Here is a 23,511-nt window from a genome sequence, read left to right on the forward strand (position 1 = left end):
AAGTGGCTGAAATCTTAATAGGACACTCAAGAACACGTTCAATACAAAAGATTTCAAATAGCAATGTATTATAATTTATGGTCATTGAACATGCAACTCCTTCACTTATATCATCAATGGCGCAAATCAGCGCAGATCCATTTTATCAAAGCAGTGACAGTACACCTCTGCCCTGGGGTATTAAAACCTCTTTGAGAATTATACAAAACCAAGTATCAGATCACAGACAGATAATCAGAGAAGTATGAACAAATTATATTGAGTAAATATCCTAGTAGCTGCACAAAAGCGAGTTCATGAATATTTAATTCAGAAAAGGTACAGATGCATAATTTTCCTTTGGAACTTCATTTGCTATATCTCTGTAACACTTATAAAAATATCTCTATGAATTGACTGTTGCTGTCATATAACTGAAAACTAAAGAATAAGTGCTCCTCTGAGATATGCACATGGTCTCTCCCTCCCCATGTATTTGGAGTGCTCACTACTTCTGTCAGCAAAGCTCGCACCTTCCCTCAAAGATTCCTCCTCCCATCAGGTAAACGTGTGCAAGAAATGGAGGAGGCTGCTAGATAGCATATATTATTCTTCTCCTTTTCTCTTTGATGTTAAATCAGGAAAGATAATGTAGGGAGGGTTTCTAACAGAGCCAGTTGTTAATGACCCTGAGCTGCTCTATTCAGTAGCGACCTGGGTCTAAAGTATCCTCAGGGTTCCTGAAGCAACGTTGCAGCCAAATGGAGACCTAAGCCAAGAGGTGAGTCGCCAGGTCCCTGAATTCTGAGCATCTTTCAGAAGTGACTTGGTGCTCCCGCCTGTGCTTGGCAGCTTATGAGCAGACGGGAGAGCATTCAGCAGAACTGCAGCTTGCATACTGAGTACTGAATTTGTAAACATTTTTTCAGATGAAGCTGCAATTATTATAGCACTATCACCCAGAAATGCAACAGGAGTTTGAAGCAAACATATGCCAATGGCTAAAGCTCAGCCAAATATAAAGGAAAAAACATGCTTACAAAATGGTAGAAAAACTTATAAGATATTTAGAGTCATAGAATCATAGAAACATTTAGGTTGGAAAAGACCTTTAAGATCATGGAGTTTAACTGTTAACCTAGCTCTGCCAAGTTCACCACTAAACCATAACCCCGAGTGCCACATCTACACATCTTTTAAATACCTCCAGTGACTCTACCACTTCCCTGGGCAGCCTGTTCCAATGCTGGATCACCCTTTTGGTGAATAAATTTTCCCTAATATCCAAATTAAACCTCTCCTGGCACAACTTGAGGCCATCTCCTCTTGTCCTATTGCTTATTACTTGGGAGAAGAGACCAACACTCACCTCGCTACAGCCTCCTTCCAGCTAGTTGTAGAGAATGACAAGGTCTCCCCTGAGCCTCCTTTCCTCCAGGCTAAACAGTCCCAGTTCCCTCAGCTGCTCCTTGTAAGACTTGCTCTCTGGACCCTTCACCAGCTTTGTTGCCCTTCTTTGGACATGCTCCAGCACTTCAATGCCTTTCTTGTAGCAAGGGACCCAAAACTGCCTGAAGATGTATTTAGTTGTAACAATAATTATATGGATTACCCTGGTAATAATGGAGATGAAGGAAGAGGAAATTACTGCTTCTGCTACAGCTTGGTATTAAGTGTGAGTCAGAAGAATAAGTTGAAAAGAGAGCTTTTCCCTACTAACATAACTTTTTATTCCCTTGATTCATGTTGTCTCATAGTCCTTATTTTAGAAAAGGCAGTTTACTTAGATTAAGTTTTACAGTTGTGGCTTTGAGTTACCTGAAGCATTGCATACACTCTTTGCTTTTTCCTCTCTACTGGTACCATCTTGTTAACAGAAGCTAATGAAATCAGAAAAAGAAAATGGAGAGGTGGGCTATTTTCCATGTACTGCACTTCCAAACCTTCAGATAGGATGTGATCGTCACAGGGACTTTGCTGCAAGTCTTGTGTACAGTTTACAACTGGGCTCTGCAAAACAGGATGCTGCTGAGCCTTTGATTTAATGAAAACTTAGGAAGGCAATCCCATTTACTGCAGGGACTGCTTTGTTCTTTCATTATGATTCTTTTTTAATGAGAAAGGCAATCGCAAGGATAAACTCTATTCCTCTCAATTTTTACATTAATTACATACAAAGCACCATTCTGGCAGAACGGGACTTATCTCCTTCAGGCAATACAGTTGTCATCTTGTAACCACACTTCAAATCTCCCGTATGAACACTGGAGTTACGTGTGCTGAATGTGGATCCTGCTACGCAGGCTAGCTGCTTGAATTGATGAATGTTTAAATATTCAATAAATCACAGGCAAATATTGATACTGCATGAAGTGGAAGAGACAACCCTCGCATTCTGCTCACAGTTGCAGGATCAAGGGTACGCAATTTACCAGACCCATAAACTTTCCTCATTGTGGTGGGAAGGGATGGTCAGTTTCATAAACAGCACTTAAGATGTTAATGTATTAAGAAGAGTCAGGCCCATATACTAACACTACAAAGGACAGTTATCCCTTAGCTCTACAGAAAATTAACTGTTCGTAATTCAGCCTGCACCCTTAAGAAACAATTCAATATTTGGCATACTGTAATGCAATCTGGGCTAGATAGGGAGCTGCTTTATCCTCAGATAAAATTACTGAGAACCACATTCACCCCTGTGCAGTACTCTCATTCTGTGGACCAAATTTCAAAGCTCAGTATGTGCTCACTGCCATGATACCCAAGCACGTCCAGGACTGTACCATGCAATGCCTGGCTTTCCACATGCTTAAAAGCCTTGATTTTTTTACGTACAACATCTGTGCCCCTATCTGAATCTGTGGTACAAGTACAAATACATGTAACGGCAGCTGTAGAGATAGGGATCCAAATCACGCAGCAAGATGCACAAGTGTTCAAACTGCACTTCCTCAGAGCTTCCTTGAGCCTGCTCACTCATCCTTCTCGTGACAAGGTGTATCTTCTTAAACAGGTACTCACAGACTTGTGTTCAGATTAGCACCATGTTTGAAGGGCTGGCATGGCTGCTGGAAAAGTGTGCAAGGAGGGAGCTTCCCAGGCTCAGCAACAAAATCTAAATCTTGATCCAAACATAAATGTTTGCAAATATATGTTGCAGATTTGCCCCAAGTTTCAGATTTAGATGCTGGAATCATGAAGAAACAGTACAAAATGCCACGCTGTGATGATTTCTTGATTCTGCAAAATTCCAGTAGCTACCTGTGATGTTGCAGCTGTGAGCTGAATAATTGCATCGCCTCCCATTTTATTGCATCTGTGGTTTCTATTTATGGAGTTACTGGCATGGAATGGGCACATCTGGCTAAATGTTCCTAAACTGTATGTACATTTACCTCCAGGGTAAAACTGCCTTACTGTCAAGTAGTATATTCAGTATAGACATTGCCTTACAGCGATGGTGCAGTGTCTTGATGCAAACATGGTTCATCACCCAGGACTTTGGCCAGCCTAAAGCTTATCATCCCTTTTATGCTCACTGCATGTAAAGTCTGTAAGGTTTGCTCTGATAAAATATGCACCAGTCTTTGAACCATGGTGCAAATCTGGATGCTGTTTCTAGAAGAAACTGGTTAAGGGCATAAACCTGGCAGCCAGAAATACAGCTGAGTCTGAAATTCCTGAAGTGAGAGTGACCTGAGCATCTGTCCACTGAACTGCCTGATTTGAATCCCCCAAGGACTTTGTTAGAAGGACTGGTACCCCTAGTTCACATGCAACCGTAGAACAAATTTAATTCTCTTCATGGACAAGACCTCCCCTTTCCTCATTTAGATCAAGAGGATGGTAAGAGAAATCCCCTCTTTTTGTGTGTGCTGTTGTCTGCGTCAGCAGGCACAGGAAAAATAAGGTGTTCCTGTTCTTTCACTCAGTGCCCTCTTGCAGCTTGTGTTACTGGTGGCACAAAGGATACTTCTCTGAGCAGCGAAGCTATTTTGAAAGCAACCTAGTAAAACAAAAGACATCTCTGGACTGAATGAAACGCATCAGGGATCATGAGATACTACTACAGAGAATGCAACAGCATGGGTGCTTGATTAGGCCTGGCCTTTATTGCTTTGGGGTCATCATGAGCATATTAGTGTTTGCATCATTAAACCATGGCACACAATGTTCATGCTTAACTGCTGCCACCTGCATCCTAAAGGAACAGTGCTTTCCGTTTTTCAGTTTGTATGTGCTGTGGGATATACATGATTTATTCCAACGATACTATGCAAAGGATAGACTATGCTGCTTCGGCCAGGACTACCAGAAAGACAGATATTTCATAACACAGGTCACGTGCTGTGAGTTTGGATAGCAGGTGTCTAACCTAACAACCAGGAGCACAGAAATGAGAAATAAAAACACCAGAAAGAAAGGGCTGAGGTTTCTTTTGAGCCTTTAGCTGCCAAAATATTTTCACTATGTTTGGTCCCAGAATTCCCCTCTGTAGTGTTTATTTGTACCTTGTTAAACAGCTGGTAAAGCAAAACACACCTGATGAAAATTAATTAAGTCCTGAGATGCCCTGAGATGCCTGGTCCCTTGTGTGGGTGGAAAGGAGCAGCAGGGCCAAAGCAGAAAGTGTTTGTCTGCTGGTTAGTGTAAAAGGGAGAGCTGACAATGAAAAACTCAGAGGATTAAAAAAAACCCCACCCAACCTTTCCACTAGGAATAGCAAAAGAAAGCAAAGCAAAAGACAGAAAGGTCAAGTCTATTGGTTTTAATCCTATCTTTGCATCACCAATATGGTCTATGGTTTTTTACCCTGTCTTCTTACCAGCTATTTGGAATAAACCATACTCTGCTGAAACTGCATCTGTTTCTGTATTATGGCTAAGAATGCAAGAAGACTTCATTGGACTGGAAAAGGAAATCCTGTGGTTTTCGGAAACTAGCATAAAGAATAGGATCACAAGGTCCTTTATGGAATCTATACATACAGGAAAAGTTTGACAACTCACTGAATTGTAACCATCTACAGAGTAAAATTAGATTCATGCAGTAGAGAGAGCAGCAGCATTCAGCATTTTACAGCAGGACATTTTTAAAACTCGATTGAAAGTAGAGGGAAAATTCAAGCACAAAGACAATGATTATGCAAATGGGACTGAACAGGAATCTGGCTCTAGTCATACTGTTTTTATCTAGATAGCTTGCTGGTACGCTCAAAAGGTGACAGGCAAATCCTGAACACATAACACATCGTAATTCTTGCTCCTGTGAGCATGCTGTCCAAAACAGAAAATTGCACGTTACAAAAAAGATCCCTGCAATTTGAAGTGCCTGTAAACAGGCAACATTCTAGTTTCATTTCTCCTAAAGTACAGAATTCCCTCTGAATATGAAAAGGGCTCTTCAAAGCCCAGACAAAAGGACTGTTTGGCTGACCATTTTCATAATAAACATATCCCACACAGTTTGGCATCCCTAATTAGAAGCCCAGAGTAATTAGGAGAACGTGCACTGCAGACTGCAAAGCACAACGCAGCAGGGAGACTCTGCAGTGCTACTATGAGAATACCAAAGACCAGAAGGTCATTATTTTTCACTGGTCCCAAGCCACAGTTGCTGCAGTGTTTCACTTTTACAGCCCAGGGTTAGCCTGGCCCCTTGCAGCAGGAGGGCCAGGAGGAGCTGGGCCAGCTTGCCTTCCCCTGCCCTGTGCTTCAAGGGGAATGCTGCTGCTCTTTGTGATGTTTCCCATGCATTTGCAGGCCAGCATGTGGGCTGGGCCATTGCCTTAAGGGACCTGGACCACTTCTCTGTTGCAGGCAGAGAGTACCATAAAGCTGCTTGGAAGCTGCTTGGCTGCAGCTTGTGCAGGTTTTGTTTCACATTTGAGGGATAACTGAGCTTTGTTCTACAGTAGAGGCGTGAGCGTACTTAAGGAAACTGAATGACAGTGAAATGCATCTTTTCCAATCAAAATCACTCCCTGTCATCCTCAGTGAAGAGAAAGTCCCATATTTCTGAAGGCTTCTCACTGAAAATTCTGACAGGATCGATGCCTTTCCAGAAGACATCTCATCTTAATGGTACAACACATATTCCCCATTACTTTATACCTAATATGGTTTGATCAGCTTAAGTCATGTACCGTCTTTGTTTCCCAGGCATGTTCTTATTGGCAGTTGACAAAAAAGGTGTTAACGTCAAAGAAATTCTGGTACGTCTACCTAAGTGAAGCACATAATACAGCTTTGTGTTAATATAACGTTGCTAGTGCAATGAAACTGAGTAAAAAGAGGCATTTACCCTTTCAATCAACAAATAGCTGACAAGCACTGCAGTAAAACAGCAACTCCTCTATAGTGCTCTACTTCCCTTCAAGTAGCCTGTTTCAGTGAGTTTAGCGGAATTAGGAATGATGTGGGGGCAGGGGGGTATCATATATCTAAATGGAGATACATAGGTGAATAGCAGGTAAATCAGGAATTTACATATGACTGAGATACTAATGTCATAAACCAATCCTAGATAGAAATGCTTAAAATATGATATTCAAGTAACAGGACTGCAATCCCTAATAGTCTCACAGGACTCTAGCTGACTCAGAGGGACAGATCACATTTGATTATATGTCAAATCTAAGACGTTACAGTTATTCTTGGGAAAAACATATTTCCATTGACATATGCTATAACCTCATCACTTAGCCTAGAAGCAGAACTCATACAGACATGCACAGATTCATAAAAACTTTTCTGAACTAGAAAATTAATGCCAGCCCCCAGTAATGAATGACAGGCTGAAAATACACGGTAACTTGTTGAACTAAAATTAAAGGAACAGCTTGCAATGTGGAGCCCTACTACCACAGAATCTGGCCCTTAAGGCTTAATGATACCGTTCTGTTCAAAATACATCTTTACTGCTCCCTCATTTCTTGTTTTCTAGAAAAACAAAAAATAGCATGTTTTCTTTTTTTAATGATGTCTAGTAGATGTGATATTTTCATTTGTAGTACACGTGAGGTGGCTTTTAGAAATAATTTATTTTTGGTGGCAAGCTGCTGATGCTTGCACCCACGTTGACTGTTTAGTAATTAACACCTGGTCCACTACGGACAATTTCCCACTTACTGCTTTTTAAGATGTTAAAACTAATCTCCACCAGCTCTGTGTCCCATAGCTCCATTTCACTGATAGAAGGCTCTTTTCCTGACAGCCAAAGCTTTTCTTTTCCTCGATTAATAATAACACACAACCCAAAGGAGTATCTGGAAGTGCCCTAACAAGATTTTGTTAAGCGGAATCCTCTGCTGATGAGGGGACTGAGCTGAGATAATAGGTGTTAAAACCTTCTTCTCAACTCAGAGCTGTTACCATGGGCGAATACAGGGTTTGGCTGTGAAAACAACTGGCACAAGAGGAAGTTACCTCAAGAGGAAGAACTGAGGAAGTCCTTATTACCTATTAGATTTCTGGCATTTCAGCCAGATAAAACATGCTGGCATTCATTGCCTTATAATGACGCATTAGTGATAATAATTTTATAGCACTGTCCTCATACAAAGAAAACTCCTACAGAATTACATTCAGACCTTCAGTACTGGTGCATTAATGAGCATTGGACTGGAAGCTCTAGTGGGTATGTATTTTTAAGTGGCTACTACCATCTATGCATGTCTGAGTAAGTGCATTTCTAACTGTGAAGAACCTTCTGTACTCACCTCTTTGGGGAAATAGTAAGTTCAACTTAAATTTACACATAACAAGAAAAATTAAAATTTGCATTAAAATATCCAGGATAAAAGAGAGTTTTCTAGATACCAGATTCACAATCTAACAGAAACTTTAGAGTTCAACTGCTAGAAAAAGGTGGTTGGATTTTGCATCAGAAAAATCCCAGTTTGGCCAAATTCTTTCCTTTTTGTGACTTCTGCCTGAGTAGTATCCACGTTTTAAGTCTCATGGGAAAACCTCACAAGTACAGATCTCCTTTAATACTTCTGTCACTTCTTATTTTTGGTCAGGAGAACAAAATTGCATTAAAGATGAAAAGGCTTACTCATATGGACTTCACTATGGACTTGTGCACTTTTACTGCCTTGAAACTGGCTCCCCATCTAGAGCTACAGGACAAACTTTTCTCTCTCGCTTTTTTTTTTTTTGTGACGTGGCAATGAAGCTCAAAAGTACTCAAGAGATTCTGGCACCTGCAGGACTTGTGCATCTCCTACACTATCTGATGACATGTAGATTCATTGCAAGGTGGTGGTCCTAATCTTTGTACTCACTAAAGGGCTGTGATATTATTTTGGAAATAAATTCTGGATCCACAATATAAAAATATAGTGGAAGCTGCTGGTTCCCATGGACTAACATTAGCTGCTGGAAGCTGGCTATTCACTGCAGAAGGCTTTAGCCAGAAGAACTCAGGAATCAGGAGCTTTCATCATCTGCTAATGATGGTTTTCAGAGACCAGTGCAAATTCTAGTTTTTCATTATCACTCAGGGAGTTTATAGGGGTGAGATAAACAGTGATGGAAGGCTAAGTCAAAGAGGATCCACAGTACATCAAAATTTGGAAGAAGTCTCTAAAGAAAGAGGAGTTCCTTATGTCTCAGGAAATTATAGTTTTCAGTCCTACAGCAAATTAAGGGGGGCTTTGGCTATTTCAAGTGATACTTCCTTAGCCAGTACATTTCTGAAAAAAAAACCCCAGAGATTAAGAAAGCAAGCAAAGAAAAAGATAAAGGGATGCAGTTTTTTCTGACTACCAGCCAACTTATGACGGCTTGATTTCCTAAGGAAAAAGAGGATAATTTGAAGAATCTTAAATCGTGCATATTGTGTAGAAGAATTGCACATGAAAAAAAAAAGCCTCCTGACGTTCTCAGCACTCAGAACAGAATCATCCCATATAAAATTAATATCATTATTAGGTGATTTCCATCTCTTAACGAAGCCGAATGATTGGAGCTGCTAGAAGAACTACCTCAGTGGAACAGAGATAATGAATTTTAATAAATACACAAGCAAAAAGACAATGTCAGGCTCAATCACTTCACAATATTAAATGAGTTGGCTGCATAGTGCTATACCATCCAGCAGGAATGTTATGCTGAGTGCCTGCATCAATGCTTTCATTGTGTCTGTAGCCAATTTTGTTCTGGATTTTTTTGGACCAAACCATCTTTCTTCTTTTGACAGCTCCTTTTCCAGACTATTCCACTGGTAAGCTTAATGTTCTGCTCTCGTTGTTCGTGTGATCCGTATTCAACCACAGACCCGTTCAAACACCTTCCCCAATCCTCCTCACCCATTTTTCATGTACCCCTAACACTTTCCCTATTCGCTTCCCAAGTCTATCTTACCTGCACAACAGATAGCTCTGACAAACTTCTCTTTAGTCCACCACTATATTTTTAAACATAAAATTATTTATAAAATACAGTTTTAATACATTTTTATGTGTAAAACAGAGTGCTTGGTAGCATTTTTGAAATGTCAATACGTACCAGGTTTGAAATGTCAAACCTCACTCTAAATAAACCCCTGTAATGCACAGCAGTATGCTGGCCCATATACCCTCTCACAAGTGAGCATTTTCAAAAAAGTAAAATCTATTTAAAAGTCATAGGGACTTGGCTTCCACAGTATCTAAATCAGTCCTGAAAAGGACGTTTCTGGGACAGAACTAGTGAACATCTAGGCAATCCTGCACTCAGAATAATAATAATTTTAAACACAGTTCTCCAGAAAGATGGTACTGCTACATGCATTAAACCTTTTGGAGAGCAAAGCCTGTGATGATGTTTCTCCCTACGCAAACTGAAATACCAAGACAGTGAAACACTGCCTGAGCAATCTCTCCCTATCTAAGAGATTTCCTTAGATTCCATTTCCTCTACAGATTGGCCTTCGTCGCTTCTGAAAAATGTCAATGGAGACCATGGTTTATAAAACTGAAGCTGTAACACATTTAAATGTTTTGTGCTTCAGTACAGCAGTATATTTCTGACTGGGTTTTTTTTGCATGGAAATGAAGTCCTTGCTGTTTTGGAACACTTTATAGTATTATATCACAAGACTGTACTGTGAGTGAAGAACTTAAGCTTCAGGCCTGTTCCCAAATCATTAAAAGATGTACCATCAAAGAACGATCCAAAAATACTTGTTCCTGTAAGAAAACACGAACCTCTCAGTATGCTGATAAATGTACCACAGCCTAATACATTTTGTAGTTATTTTCATCCATAGAGCCCTTCTCTCCTTATGTCAGGAGAGCAGAGTCAGGAAAGCACATGTTATTTTTGCTCTTTTATTTTGCTTTTAATCCACATGTTCTGTGAAGGTGAATAAATAAAAAAGATTACAAAAAAATGAGTGGGTGAGAAATGTACTTAAAACGCATTTACTTCCCACACCTCTTCTAGACATGAAATCTCAAAGAAAGGAGGGATGGGCGGGCCAGGCACAAACTCCCTGTATTATATATAGACTCTGAAAGAGAGGATCATTTGACACAGTACCAAAGTGTACTATAATGCATTTCTCACTTTGGAGGTCATATTGGTTATACAGGACCTGTTGCAAAACAGTGACAGGGCCATAGAGCTGCTCTGCCCACACAGCACCCCACAGAGACAGCATCCTGAACTCCCTCTCTTCATCTTCTACTTCCCAATGGCTAAAAATTGGCTGCCATTTTTTTCTGGTGAACTATTGAATTGCTGTGATCAGTAACTCAAACTAGCAAGCTCTTCTTTGCTTGCAGCTGAGCTCTCCCTTAGCCTATCCAAGATGTAAAGCATAGTAGTATTTCCCAGGAAGGCATGCAGCCAAATCCAAAATGAACCCTGAGTTTGTGGTTACGGTGCCAGAGAGGCAGGTGTAAGAGGAGCATTCCTGTAAGAACAGTTAGGAAGTGAAAAGTACTGCTTTTAGGCAGCACCACTATCCCCAATATATACTGATTCATTCTTTGCTAATGAAGATTTGTTGGGGTTCTTTCAGTTCATCCAATATGTATTACTAGTAATATAAATATGTAACATGTTAATGGCATATGTATCTAAATCACATAGCTGCTTGTTCTGCAAAAGCCTTTACCCTCACTGTTTTCTATCAAACACTTTCAGAGAGGCACTTACCTTGTCTGACAGCTAGTGTTGTTGTGTAGACCAAGAACAGAAGGATATAATTGAGGAAGCTCTGAAAAACAGGTGTGTTGGCATGGAAATCTTCTGACAAATACTTGCTTGTGAGACCGATGCCACAGATAAGGAGGGAGAGTACCTGGCCGAGCGCCACAGACAGCAAGAGATCCCTAAAATGAATGAGAAAAACAGATATAAAACACTCAGCCTCCTTGTCAAGGAGGAAATGCTCATCCTCCTCCAGGAATCATGTTCGACAGTGAGAAGACTAAGACATGGGAAGAAACGCGATGCTTCAGTTAATGAGGGATCTGCTGGGTGTAGCCGACATAACGTTTCCATTATTTCTGCTTTTACCACAGGCTTAAACATTGCCCAAACACACTAGCTTTTATTCAGATATTAAACAACAGCAGATGGTACATCTCTATCATTTAATTTCACGTTTCACATTTCACAAAGGATAAATGATAGTTTAAATCAACCAAAATACAGCACTGCTTCCTTTGAGCATCTTCCCTAACAGAAAGACCTAGTAGTATCATTCAGACAGTGGGAATCACAGCTCTTCAAGGACTTAGTAGCCACAGAGAAAAAGCAGAGAAAAAAATTTATTGTGTTTCACCATCAACATGAATTTACTATATAACTTACTTCCTCTCACTTAATTTCCATTTCACTGTACAAACTATTCTTCCCATCTACTGTGCAAATATATGAACTTTTTCTTTCATCTTCGTCACTGTTTACTTCCTCTTCTGCTCAGGAGGAGTGGGAGGTTCCCCTTTTTCCTTTCCTGTCTTCTTCTGGTTCTTAAAAATGTATTTTCTGGTTTGGCTTCTTGCTTTAATCTGTTTTTCTTGACTTTAATCTCCAGTCTCCTCTGCATTCCCCTATTACAATGTTCCCCATTCTCTCTCCTCACAGGTCTCTGACAGTTGCTCCTTTTGTGCATGTCCTCTGTCTTCCCATAGCTTTCTCATCTTTCTTCAAGAAACCACTATATCTGAAAGCCCTTTCCCCTTCCAACTATATCTCTTTTACTCTTCTCACAGAATTTATTGTCTAACTGCGCTGCACAATTCAGTCCAAACAATTGCCCTTTTCCAATTATTATCTCTTATCCTCACAGTGCAGGAATATGTGTATTTTTAATTGTCCTTAAGAGGTTTCCCAGGTTCTCCATGTGTCGGTATTTTCACGCTGACTAGGCCTGCTCCCCAGTTACACCTTCCCATGCAGAAGCATGCAATGCAAAAGTGTTGACCTGGAAGAGGAGCAAGCACGACGACCGCAAGGGACAGCAAAAGGACATCCAAAGGGTACAGACAGATAGTTCAAGCCTTGCTGGCTGCAGCTGTCACCAAGTACCAGAAAAGAGGGGTAGTAGGTCCCTGGGGGAGCCCACGAAGGAGAGGGGAAGGTGGGAGAGGAGCACACTCTACAATTTCTCATCAGAGCCTGGTACGAGGAAAGGGGATTAGTCAATCCTAAGGGAGTAGACAAAGGAGGGCAGCACTCTGCTCAGCTGCAACAGTATTTCATGTGTGTTCTCCTCTGCCAGATGGTTAAAAAAAATTGCTTCAAGGCTGCTTTGCTTTCCCTGACAGATTTCCCTGACCTCGGCTGGGCATATTCAGCAGCCATAAGCATCTGTGCTCCCATAACAACTTTCCGGGTAAAATCAAATGGCAAATTTGTTTCCCTTTTTCTCATAAACAATCTTCCCACTAATGTGTCTGGGTGTCAGCTGTGGCATGATTCAACCAAACAGACACTGAAACCACAGCAGTCTGGGTAGTTATATTCAGCTAACATACATCGCTGACAAACAGCCTGACACAAATAGTAAGAGTACAAACTTTATTGTGCTAAACCCCGTGTTTTGACGGCAGACTGCTGGATAAGTAGCAACTAAGACTGCACAACTGCTGCCTCCACTTTCACATTACTCACTCTACTGTGAAACGTAACCATGGGAAACAAACACACTCAACAGAGATGATGTCTGAGACTATGATGTGAACACTGCCAAATCCATGGATCCTCAATTCCTGTCATTACCTGCTATACTGTTGACCTAAAGCAGGAAACCTGAACAGTGACTGCAATTTAAATCCACATATTAATCTTGTAAATTTGTTGACAGTTCTTCATTTAGCTGGATAGTGTTTCCTAGGTCCTTCTTGTGTAATGAAGTTTCATGCAGGCTGTCCTTTTGCCTAATGCAGTTTTTGTAGTTTTATTTCGTTTGTAAGTTAAATGTTTGCAAATATCTATCTCTAAATGTGTTGCTTGCTTTAAGGAGGTGCAGGTTTTTATTAGGTGTTCTCTGTACCTCAGCTATGCCCACGAGTAAATGTTGTATTATGTCCATTGTAGGACTACATCTGTTCTGGAAAGAAGCCTCTTCGATCCTGCTTAGATTTACAGAAAGCTAAATATATCCTCAGTCATTAAAGGATTTTCCCATTAAAATATTCCTTGCTCCATATGGCAGTTAGCTGTTGGACATCACTAATCATTACATTTTTTTTAGACTGGTGGAAAGTTTGATGAGGTCTTATAAAAGACATAACTTTTTTATCTCAGCTTTCTATATTCAGGTATGTCACCAAGCCTAACCAGGCAGTACCGATGTCTGTACTAAAAATCCAATCAACAAAAAATGAAAAACCCTAGGTAATATCTCAAGGCTGTATCCGATAACTGTAGCCCTCTCTGGAGTACATTTTGATTCTGTCATTGCCATTTTGCAATTATAAAACAGATGTACTTTTTTCATAATTAATTCTTTGGCAAGGCATTCAACCACATCTACAAGCAGCAGTTTTCCTGAAGAGTTCAAGCAGCCATCTACAGCCTGACATATATATATAGAGAGAGACACACATACATATATATATAGACACACACACATATACAATCTCCTGTCCTCAGCTTCTGTATTTTATATTTCATGAACATACAAACAAGAAGGTAACTCAAGGTAATTCAGATTTTATGGTCTTCTTCCTAAGAAGTAATTTAAAACAGCTTTCTATGTCTTCTGTCAATTACAAAATGCATCAAAAATTCCATTCAATATTGTATTACTTAAAGTCATTAAAGAAGGGTAGTTAGGAGTTCAGTAAAAGTAGACATGGACAAGAATCTGGACTGTGAACCTGAACACCTCCAAGTCTATAGATAAAGGCTGGATGTGGATCAGAGTATTATCTTTGTAGCTTGAAACAGCCTTTAAGTAAAAATTGTCTTTTGGGTATCAACTCAATGAAAAAAATGCAGAAAACTACTTTGAGGAAGACCAGTGTAAGTAGTACAGCCATCACTGGCTTTCAAAACACTGACTGTGTAAGTGATACTGAATAAGTACTGCTCGTCTCTGATTTTTGCACACATTTGGCATTTTTAACTATGTAAGAAAACTCATATGTAAGAACAATCAAGCTGTTGTGTTCCTCTTCCAGTCAGAACTTAGTTAAACATTTCATAGACAATGTATGACATAGAAAGATACATCTCTTATTCTTATCTCATCAGTGCAAAGAGTAGCATAAGTTAGATGGTTAAGCAGAACTAATTCAAACATCCATGAAGTACACAGACTTCAAGCAAAGATGATCCATTTTACACAGTATAGCTATTCTTAAGACGGTTGATGCCCACATTAAGCTCTCCTACCATACCTAAAAATGTGTCCATTACAGACTTGAATGACAAATAGCAGCACAGAAGACTTGGTATGCTTCCCTTATCTCATAAGCGTAGGTTGCAACAAACACTAACCACCATGGAAAACAGGTGAAATGAATGTATGAAAGAAACAAAAGCACAAGATCAACAAAATGCTGATTTTTGCCTTGCATGAATGGAAGATAACAACTCATCTCTCTCCAAGCAGAAAAGTAGAAAAAAATCTTACATTATTTGTTTGAATTAATGACAACATCAGAAGCAACAAAGAATAATATAATGTTTGGATAACCCTAGTAACTAATGTAAGATGCCTGAATTGTAGAGAAAATGCCTGATAGCATTATCTGTATTTCATTTTTCCTGCCAACAATTTTCTAATAATAAAAGAGTCTTAGCTCCTGAGCCTTTAATACCTGGATAAGAATAATCATATACATATTCTTTTTTAAGAAGCAGCAGCAAACAAACATTGAAAAGAAGCTTTCAGTGGCTGTGGAAGACCTACTTCATTCTTTAGACAGAGCAAAAAGTGACTCGTTGCTGTCATCTCTGGCACTCAGTATATTTCCTAAATACTGTAATACTGTTGAAATACGAAACATGGATCTTATCTGCAACACCTTCCATGTTGGTTTTCATACCCTCCACTACTCAGACTAGCACAAAGAATGGTTTCTTCCCTAAGCCTTTGGTCTACCATGCTGGCTTCAGCAGTACATTCATTCACTGAGGAAGCAACATTCATTCATACCTTGAAGAAAAGCATATGGTTTCAGGGCCTTCAAACAGCACCAAAAAGAGTCTCAGTATAAAAAGCTTTATAAAAGTGAAGGTTTCTGATTTTCGGGGTCCAATTTCTCTTTAGTTGAGAGCTATTATTTTTCTCTACTTGTATTCTACTTAAATCAAAATAAAGCAGTTCTTCAGAAATCCCATTTTTCCTCCCTAAGATCAACAGCATCTTCTCAAGCTAAGTAAGAATAGGGGAAGATTTGCAGCTTGTCTCTAAACGTTAATCTCATGAACAAATGGAATCACAGAATCATTTAGGTTGGAAAAGATGTTTAAGATCATTGAGTCCAACCATTAACCTAGCACTTCCCAGTCTACCACTAAACTATGTCCCTAAGTGCCACATCTACACATCTTTTAAATACCTCCAGGGACTGTGACTCAACCATGTCCCTGAGCAGCCTGTTCAAATGCCTGGCTTCCCTTTTCGTGAAGTTTTTCCTGATATCCAATCTCAACCTTCCCTGGCGCAACTTGAGGCTGTTTCCTCTCATCTTAACAATAGTCATTCACTAATACAGAGCAAATAGAAGACATTCTTCTCCTTAAACCATCAATTTACGGCCAGCTTTAGTAATGTTTTTGCTTGAATTAAAATCCTGCATTGGAACCAATCAAATTCATTTCACTGTTGCTACACTTGCCAGTTAATCTGTCCAGCATTTCCTATTGAGTCAGATGGGTATTTTGTAGTAAGAAGTAGGTCAGAATCAGTCCTGAATCTCCAGGTGTCACACTGCTAGGCATCTATCATGGGTTTTTCATGATACCCTAACAGAAATCAAACAATAATTCTTTATCACCTCTTTAAAAGAGGAGCCAGAAGACAAAGCATTATCTTCGCATTGGGAGCCATTTAATTCCGTTTAAATGCCTGGGCTGGTAGCTGCTGAGCATCATTTTTACTTGCTCCTCCAGGCATACAGAAATTTCTGCCACTTGAGTTTCTCCTTGTTTATCAGCCATGATAAGACCATGAACTTCTGAAGGCAGACATTCCCATATCAAAGAAGTCTGAAGCTAGCGCTTGTTGCTTGCACATACGCACTAGTGTGGTACAAAGTAGTAAACAGCTATTCTCACGTTCATCTGTTAATACTTTTCATAAAGTTAAAACATTTAGCTTTGACTATTAGCTCATTTCCATGTCCTCCCCAGAACATTAAAACACCATTCACAACACAAAATAAATGCAGGGCAACATTCAGAAGGGACCACACAGTCACAGCTGCTGTATGCTGGAGAAACAGCGACATACAGAGAGCGGCCAAGTGATTTAAACATTTGGGCCTGTTTTACTCTGACACTAAATCCTGTTTTAAAGCACTCTCCATGACAATTTTATTTTAATTTAATTGCTTTCCCTCCTCTCTTTTGTAGTTTATTTGGTCTCTTTCCACCGATGGGTCTCCACTGCATCAGTTAGAGGGTAACTCAGAGGGTAAAGAACAGAGGCTACTGCTACTTTTAATCTTCAGCATGAGGTGTGTTAATCCTTCAGCGTGCCAAAGGCTCCAGGAGATGAGAGATTAGCAGTCTGTTTCCTGAGCTGAGATTTCACTAGAGGAACACATCTGTAAAGGCTGCTGCATAGCACTGTTAAAAGTGGGCCTGCAGGCAGGACCACGCTTTCTCCATGATGGTAATGACTGCTATACAAAGTTACTGCTCCAAATGTTCCAAGCATGTATTTAAAAAAAGAAAAAAACATATACACTTCATTTAGAGACTGATTACTGCTATGCCATAGCAAAGTTGATGATGTCTGTCACTACACTGTGATTTTGCCAAGCTTCTTCACTTCAGTGCATTTTAGCATGTTTCTGTAAAAGCTCAAGAAAAAATAAAACAAAGTCTTATAAACTTTACTTTGATTCAAACTGAGCTGAAATTATGCCCCTATAAGAATCCAGTCGAATTCATTTAAATGTTTAAAGGTGGATGTGGAATCTTATTATATACACCTACCGATAGCAATGTTGACACACATTCCCACAGGAACAGCATACATGTCAAAAACTCAAACTCTATCTCCCACCACCGCCCCAATGTGGCTGCTTCCACTGTGGCCAAGTTCCTAAATTTCCACAGTACCCTGCATTTGAATAGCTGCTTAATGAGGACATGGACATTACTTCCACATTTTGCTGTTCACACTTAACACACACATAGGCAGCTTGTGAAAGAATAAATTAACAAGATTTGGTAAAACTTCTTTTCAGGGCAATCAACTGACCTCTCATTGAAAGCAAAAGCTGCAGATTTTATGATAGGTCTTAAGCATATGAAGCTTCCTATTAGTCCTGCACTGCTCTGAAATCAATTGCATCTGGAGAATAAGATTCTACACTAATTTTGCATGGAAACTTATCTTTTCTTATTTTCCCATTATTCTGACATGCTTGTTACACGGGAAAGAAATTCTACAAGTTGGCACACACAAGCCTTCTGTCCTCTGCTTCTCTCAATAGGGTTAAGGATTGCAGCAAGTAGGTTCAATTAATGCATGAAATTTAGAGCAATTTACAGAAGTAGTCACAATATTCTATAATAAACTGTTCATAGCAGTAAAGGGAAACCAAGTTCCCCTACATATATACTGATAATAACATCATTGGCACGTGTGCCACATTTATTCTATTAGCCAAATGCTCCCATAGTGTACATTCTCCATGATCATTCTAGGTGATGCCTCAAGAAAATACGATGGTCTTGAAGGTCTAAACAAAGGATATTTTATATATTTCTAATAGGGCAGAACAAAACAACAAAAAATATTTTCAGAATATAGGCATCAAGCCATTGTTGAACAGTGAAATACCAAAGCCTGAATCCCAGCTGAACCCATATACTGCATTAAAATATGAATAACTCTTAATATTAACCTTCAAATCAGAGAGTGAAACCCATGCAACACCAACCCTATCCATCACTTAATTCCCCCTGAGTCATTATTTTGAAATCTTCAGTCACATTTAAATGATGTATAGGCTTTGTACTGGGTATCGGCACAAAGCGTGAAGTTTCTACCTGGTGAGTTGCAGGGTACCTCAACCTCCCAGTGATGCTCAAAAGAAATGCAGGTTCTCTGCAGTATCTTGATAGCTCTTTATTTTCCAAATGTGAACACTTTAATGTCTTTAGGATGGTACTATGGACTTCATGCATTTCAAACCTTCAGGCTGGTCTGAAAAGCTCCAGGCCTTGACACCCTAGGGCCTAATTTGTGAAGAAAAGCGAGTAGGGGAGTAAAACACTACTCGTGAGTTCCTCATCTGGTTTCTGTTCTGTGTCCCAAGTAAGCTGAAAAAGAACACCCACACACACCCACACACCCTCCTAAAATCAAGCCTTTGAGCCCTTCCAGGAGGGCCAGGAGTACAAAATTAATTCCTTCTCACTGCAGTTAAAAGACTTGATGCCTTAATCTGGGGAGCGGAGGGGACCTCTGCACCTTCTTGCTCTCATCACCCTCTCTTGCCACCTCCCCAGCTCCCCACCACCTCCTTATTCACTCACACTCTGGCTCTAGACCAAACTTTATAGATACTTTCCTCTGTATTGCATGTTATCAGCTGTATCTATGTGTTCCCCATCATCTATGATGTTTCTGTAACAAGTCACCGACTTGGATGGGGCCCCAATGAGGGAAGTGGGGTTGTTTTTCCCTTTGGTGAACACAGGGAGAAGGCTGTGGGTATAGCAAGGCCCAGGCAGGCAGAGGAGAGCCACCGCACAAAGCCAAGGGTTGCAGCTCACCCAGCATCCCAGGGACAGCCCTGAGGAAAGGGAAGGGACAGACAGACCTGGCCACATGGCTGGTACTTCCCGAGAGCTGGAGGATCCCAGCAGTCACCACCTTGACTGGAAGGCCACGCTGGGCAAGGGGAGAGATGCACATGTTTCTTATCCTTCACCTTTTGGCTTTCCTCATTGCTTTGAGTTTTTTCTATTCAAAGTGTTAACGTTCTAATTTCTATTCAAATACGACTGGGCTTGAATTTAAAAGCCTTCTGGGGAGCTCACTAGAATTCAAGGTCTAGGCACATCTGCCTCAAAGCTGTGGCTGACTCAGGTTCTGCTGCTTTTAAGTAACAGTTTGAGGGACCAGCACAGATTGCTGGCTTCAGATGAAAAAAAAAGCAGAATTATATTCACCAAGTCTCAGGAGTAGCTTCTTAAGATGACATCTTACCTAAAAAAATTCCCAACTCTTGCATATTGCCAGTTGCAGAAATTCTTGAAAATGGGTTTAATTTATAATAAGCTTTAACCCAATTTCACACACACACACACGTGCTCGCAAATATGTCTTTTACAATTCTTTAATAACAAAGGAACTGGATTTTTTTAAAAGACTATTCTTACACAGATAAAACTTACCCCTGCACTTACTATTTAGCAAGATGCTACTGACATAATCTGCTGCACTACCTGTTAAGTGCAAAGAAGGCACTTCTCTTGTATTTTTAAATAAGAAATACATCAAAAAATAGCAAAGGAAAGTGTGGTCACAAAATTTCCATGCTATTATCTTGACAGAGTCCGGTGGTAAATCGTTATGGGCAAACTGGAGGCACAGGGTGTGTGTTGATGCAATAGTTAGCTTCATCCTACCAGTAAGTCAACAAAGAAAAAAAGCGCAAGTTTACCCTAAAAACACGCCGAAGTTTTGAAACAGCCATCTGCTTTCCAATCAGAAATTTCCTATTGCTTTCTCAGCTACAAATCACAGGACTTGGAGCACCCAGGCTTTTTCTCTTTAAGAATGAAGGTCTCTCTATTTACACTTCTTGGCCACTTCCTTGTCTAGGGAGCACTGGATAGACTGAAAATATTCCAATCTTTCTGATGGAATCAAAAATACAATTCTAGATGAACTTCCAATAATGGAATTGTATTTCAGGTTATTTTGGCCAAATAAACCGATTTAAGCTAGCTGCAGCCCATAACTTTTTATAAATGTCACTTTCTACCCAAGTACGACCAGAGAAATTAAGACTCCTAGATCTAAAGATCTGATGTAGATTAGAATAATAAATGACAGAATTAACTTTCCACATGAGAGCTTACAAAAGTAGTTACAAACACTAATTGAGGAATATGGTACTTTTAAACAAGTAACTTTTCTTCTATAATTTTCCAAAAATTAATTCAGTAAGTGAGATTTCCAGTCTTAGAAACAGAAAAAGGTCCTGAAGTATGGATTAAGAGTGACCTGTAATTTGTCAGGCTGGAATTCCATAGGAAATATGACAGCTGCTGAAAATACTACATTTTAGCCAATGAAAGCTAGGCAGCCATTGGGCTCCTGATCACCATTAGTTTTGCAATTCAGGAATAAAGCACACAAATAGATGTCTTTTTCTAAGACAGGTATTTGTTCTTACTCTGTTTCAAATACACCAGTCTGAGCTTTCAGCTGTTGGAAGGCATGTGGGATGTGGAAGGACTGACAGCTCTCCGTCTCGGAGAAAACGAAGTTCTCTGTCACATTTTATTAGTTCATCTCACTTGCAGTGGTTTTTACGCCTGAGGTTCAGGACATTATAAATACAGTGATAGAAATATGAGAAACAGTTTTAAAAGTTTCAGTTTTGTTAAGATCATCATTAGCTCCCAGTTTTCTCAGAGGAGCTGAGAGCCTACAGTAATAGACCTGGATGATTCCCAGCATCAAGAAAAATAGCTCACTGGTGCGCTAAGAAGTACAACATCACTTCTTATTGCTCTCTTGCCATTATTGTACAGTGCTAATATAGTTTAAACTGATGGTGGTTTATGGACTAAGTCTTACAGCTATTGAGAGACAGTTGATAAAGAAGGAGGTGAAAAACATTATAGCTCCTGCTATACCCTTGCCACTGATAAGCCAATCTTGACGGAACGCTCTGATGGAAAACAAGTTTAAATGACTCAAGATTCCTCAAGTAATAGATGCTACTGTAACTTAATTCAGTGTTGTCAGAAACAAGAAGTATGGGCTTGGAAAATTAGGTAGTTTCTAGAAAATGGTATGTGAGTCAGTATGATGGATGACTTCAGATTTTTCCTGATGCTCCTGAAAATTGCTAAAGTTGTTCCTGTATTTCTGTCCCTGTAAAATGCGTAACTCTAAGCATATGCACTTCTGAGTACTGGCTGTGCATCCACAATTATGCACCTAAAGCAATTATAGTTCATTTGTTTCTCCAATAAAATTAGAGGTTAAAATGTGACAGGTATGAATATTGAAAGTTCAAAGGTACATCTATGAAGATCATGGCTGTCTTTCGGAGAACTAAAACTACTAATTCAATTATTACACGATGTAGATATTTTTTTTAATATATATCAGCACATCTGCAAAATGCAGACATTACATAACAATGACTTCATTCTGGATGGTAATTAATATCTAATATAAAAGTTTAATTTAAAAATAAAATTGATATGCCTAGATTTTGCAAAATCTTCTGCTTGGCTAAAACTATATATAAAGCTTCAGAACACAACTTTTTTTTTTTTTTTTTAAACCTCTCTAGACATTATCAATGATGTTTTCAATGACATTGAAACATGGAAGAATTGGAAAATCACTGCTTCAGAGGGCTGCGTTTTCTCCCCAGGTAGGCATGTATAGTTCCCATAAATTTGAATCTTCTTTACAGTAAGTTCCAGCTATTGTCTACATGCTTAAAACACATCAAAGGAACCTTACAAAAAATGTCCTTAAATTGGCCCTTGAATATTGGCCTCTTAATTGCAGCCCTGGTACAGAAAGACAAAGGATACCCACATTAGCATTTCACTGAGGATGGCATTAATCTGCTGCGCACTTTCCCAAATCTCCAGTTACTTCAAAGGAGAGATGCTCGTGTGCCTGTGGCTCATTCTGACTTCCAATTCTTCAGGGCCCTGACCTCTCATTGTTTCCCACGTGTGGGTTAGTATTGCTGCTGCATCATTCAGCAGCCCCTGAAGCAGGAGTAATGCTCAGATTTGCTTATTCATGGATATTATGACAAATGCAAGGACATTAAAATTTTACGCATTTTTTTTCCCCCCAACAGTTCATTAATGCATAGAGGCCAGGATTTTCCCTTTTCAAGTGACTGTCTTTCTCTACCCTCTTCTTGCCTGTGAACCCTGCATACCTAGTTTTATGGTGGAACAACTTCATTAAGGAGGAACAGAAAACATCCGCATCAGATCTATCACTAATCTGGTGGTTAAGACACCACAGGAGGTAGAATATATAAGTGTGAGTCCATGGAATGAGAGCACTGAAGCCACTTACACAAACGATTTAGGGGATCAACTGTTTCACAGAGCTGGGTACCACCTTCTGGAAGAGAAGGTTCTGCTCCAGCTCCAGAGGAACTGCAGAGTCACAGCTGGAGAACGAATTTCTGGTTTAGGTAGGTAACTACCCCAGGGCTGCAGCAATGAGGGGTTTCAGTAGGCTACACTATTCCTGGCCCAGCTGGACCAGTTTTGAGTGCCCTGCTTACATGACTTGAAAGGTGTTGAGTTTTCTCTTATGTGTGCTACTGGTCCTTTCTAAAACCAAGGTCCCTCTAAGGCATTTCAAGTTGGGTGGCCAGAACTGATGCAGTGATAACCCATAGGTACTTTCACAGCTCCTCTCTGCCTTTCTTATTTCTGCAACACCACAGGTCTGCAGGAAAGAAAGCACTTGGTGAAAGGGGCCGCTGCAAAGCCAGCTTCCTCAAAGGGATGTGGAGTGCAGGTACTTCTCTTTGCTTTTGCTGTTTGCTGACTACACTGCAGTGATAGCCATTACCCCACCAAATCTACACAGGAGGTCCAAACTTCTGCACCTCCATTTGAATTTCTATTCCACATAAATTAAAAAGAAAAAAAAAGGTATTTTGAACAGAAA

The 23,511-nt window shown here is 39.9% G+C and overlaps 1 protein-coding gene across 1 annotated transcript in view; it reads right to left on the bottom strand.

Moving 5' to 3' along the window:
* The window catches only part of SLC35F1 (solute carrier family 35 member F1), a 253,909-nt gene that overhangs the window by 95,422 nt on the left and 134,976 nt on the right, over nucleotides 1–23,511 (bottom strand). Inside the window, exon 2 of the mRNA XM_055714762.1 lies at nucleotides 11,130–11,305. Coding sequence (XP_055570737.1) covers nucleotides 11,130–11,305 — 176 coding nt within the window. The remainder of the gene's footprint in view (nucleotides 1–11,129; nucleotides 11,306–23,511) is intronic.

Source organism: Falco cherrug, chromosome 6 (assembly GCF_023634085.1).
Source record: "Falco cherrug isolate bFalChe1 chromosome 6, bFalChe1.pri, whole genome shotgun sequence".
Classification (NCBI taxonomy): domain Eukaryota; kingdom Metazoa; phylum Chordata; class Aves; order Falconiformes; family Falconidae; genus Falco; species Falco cherrug.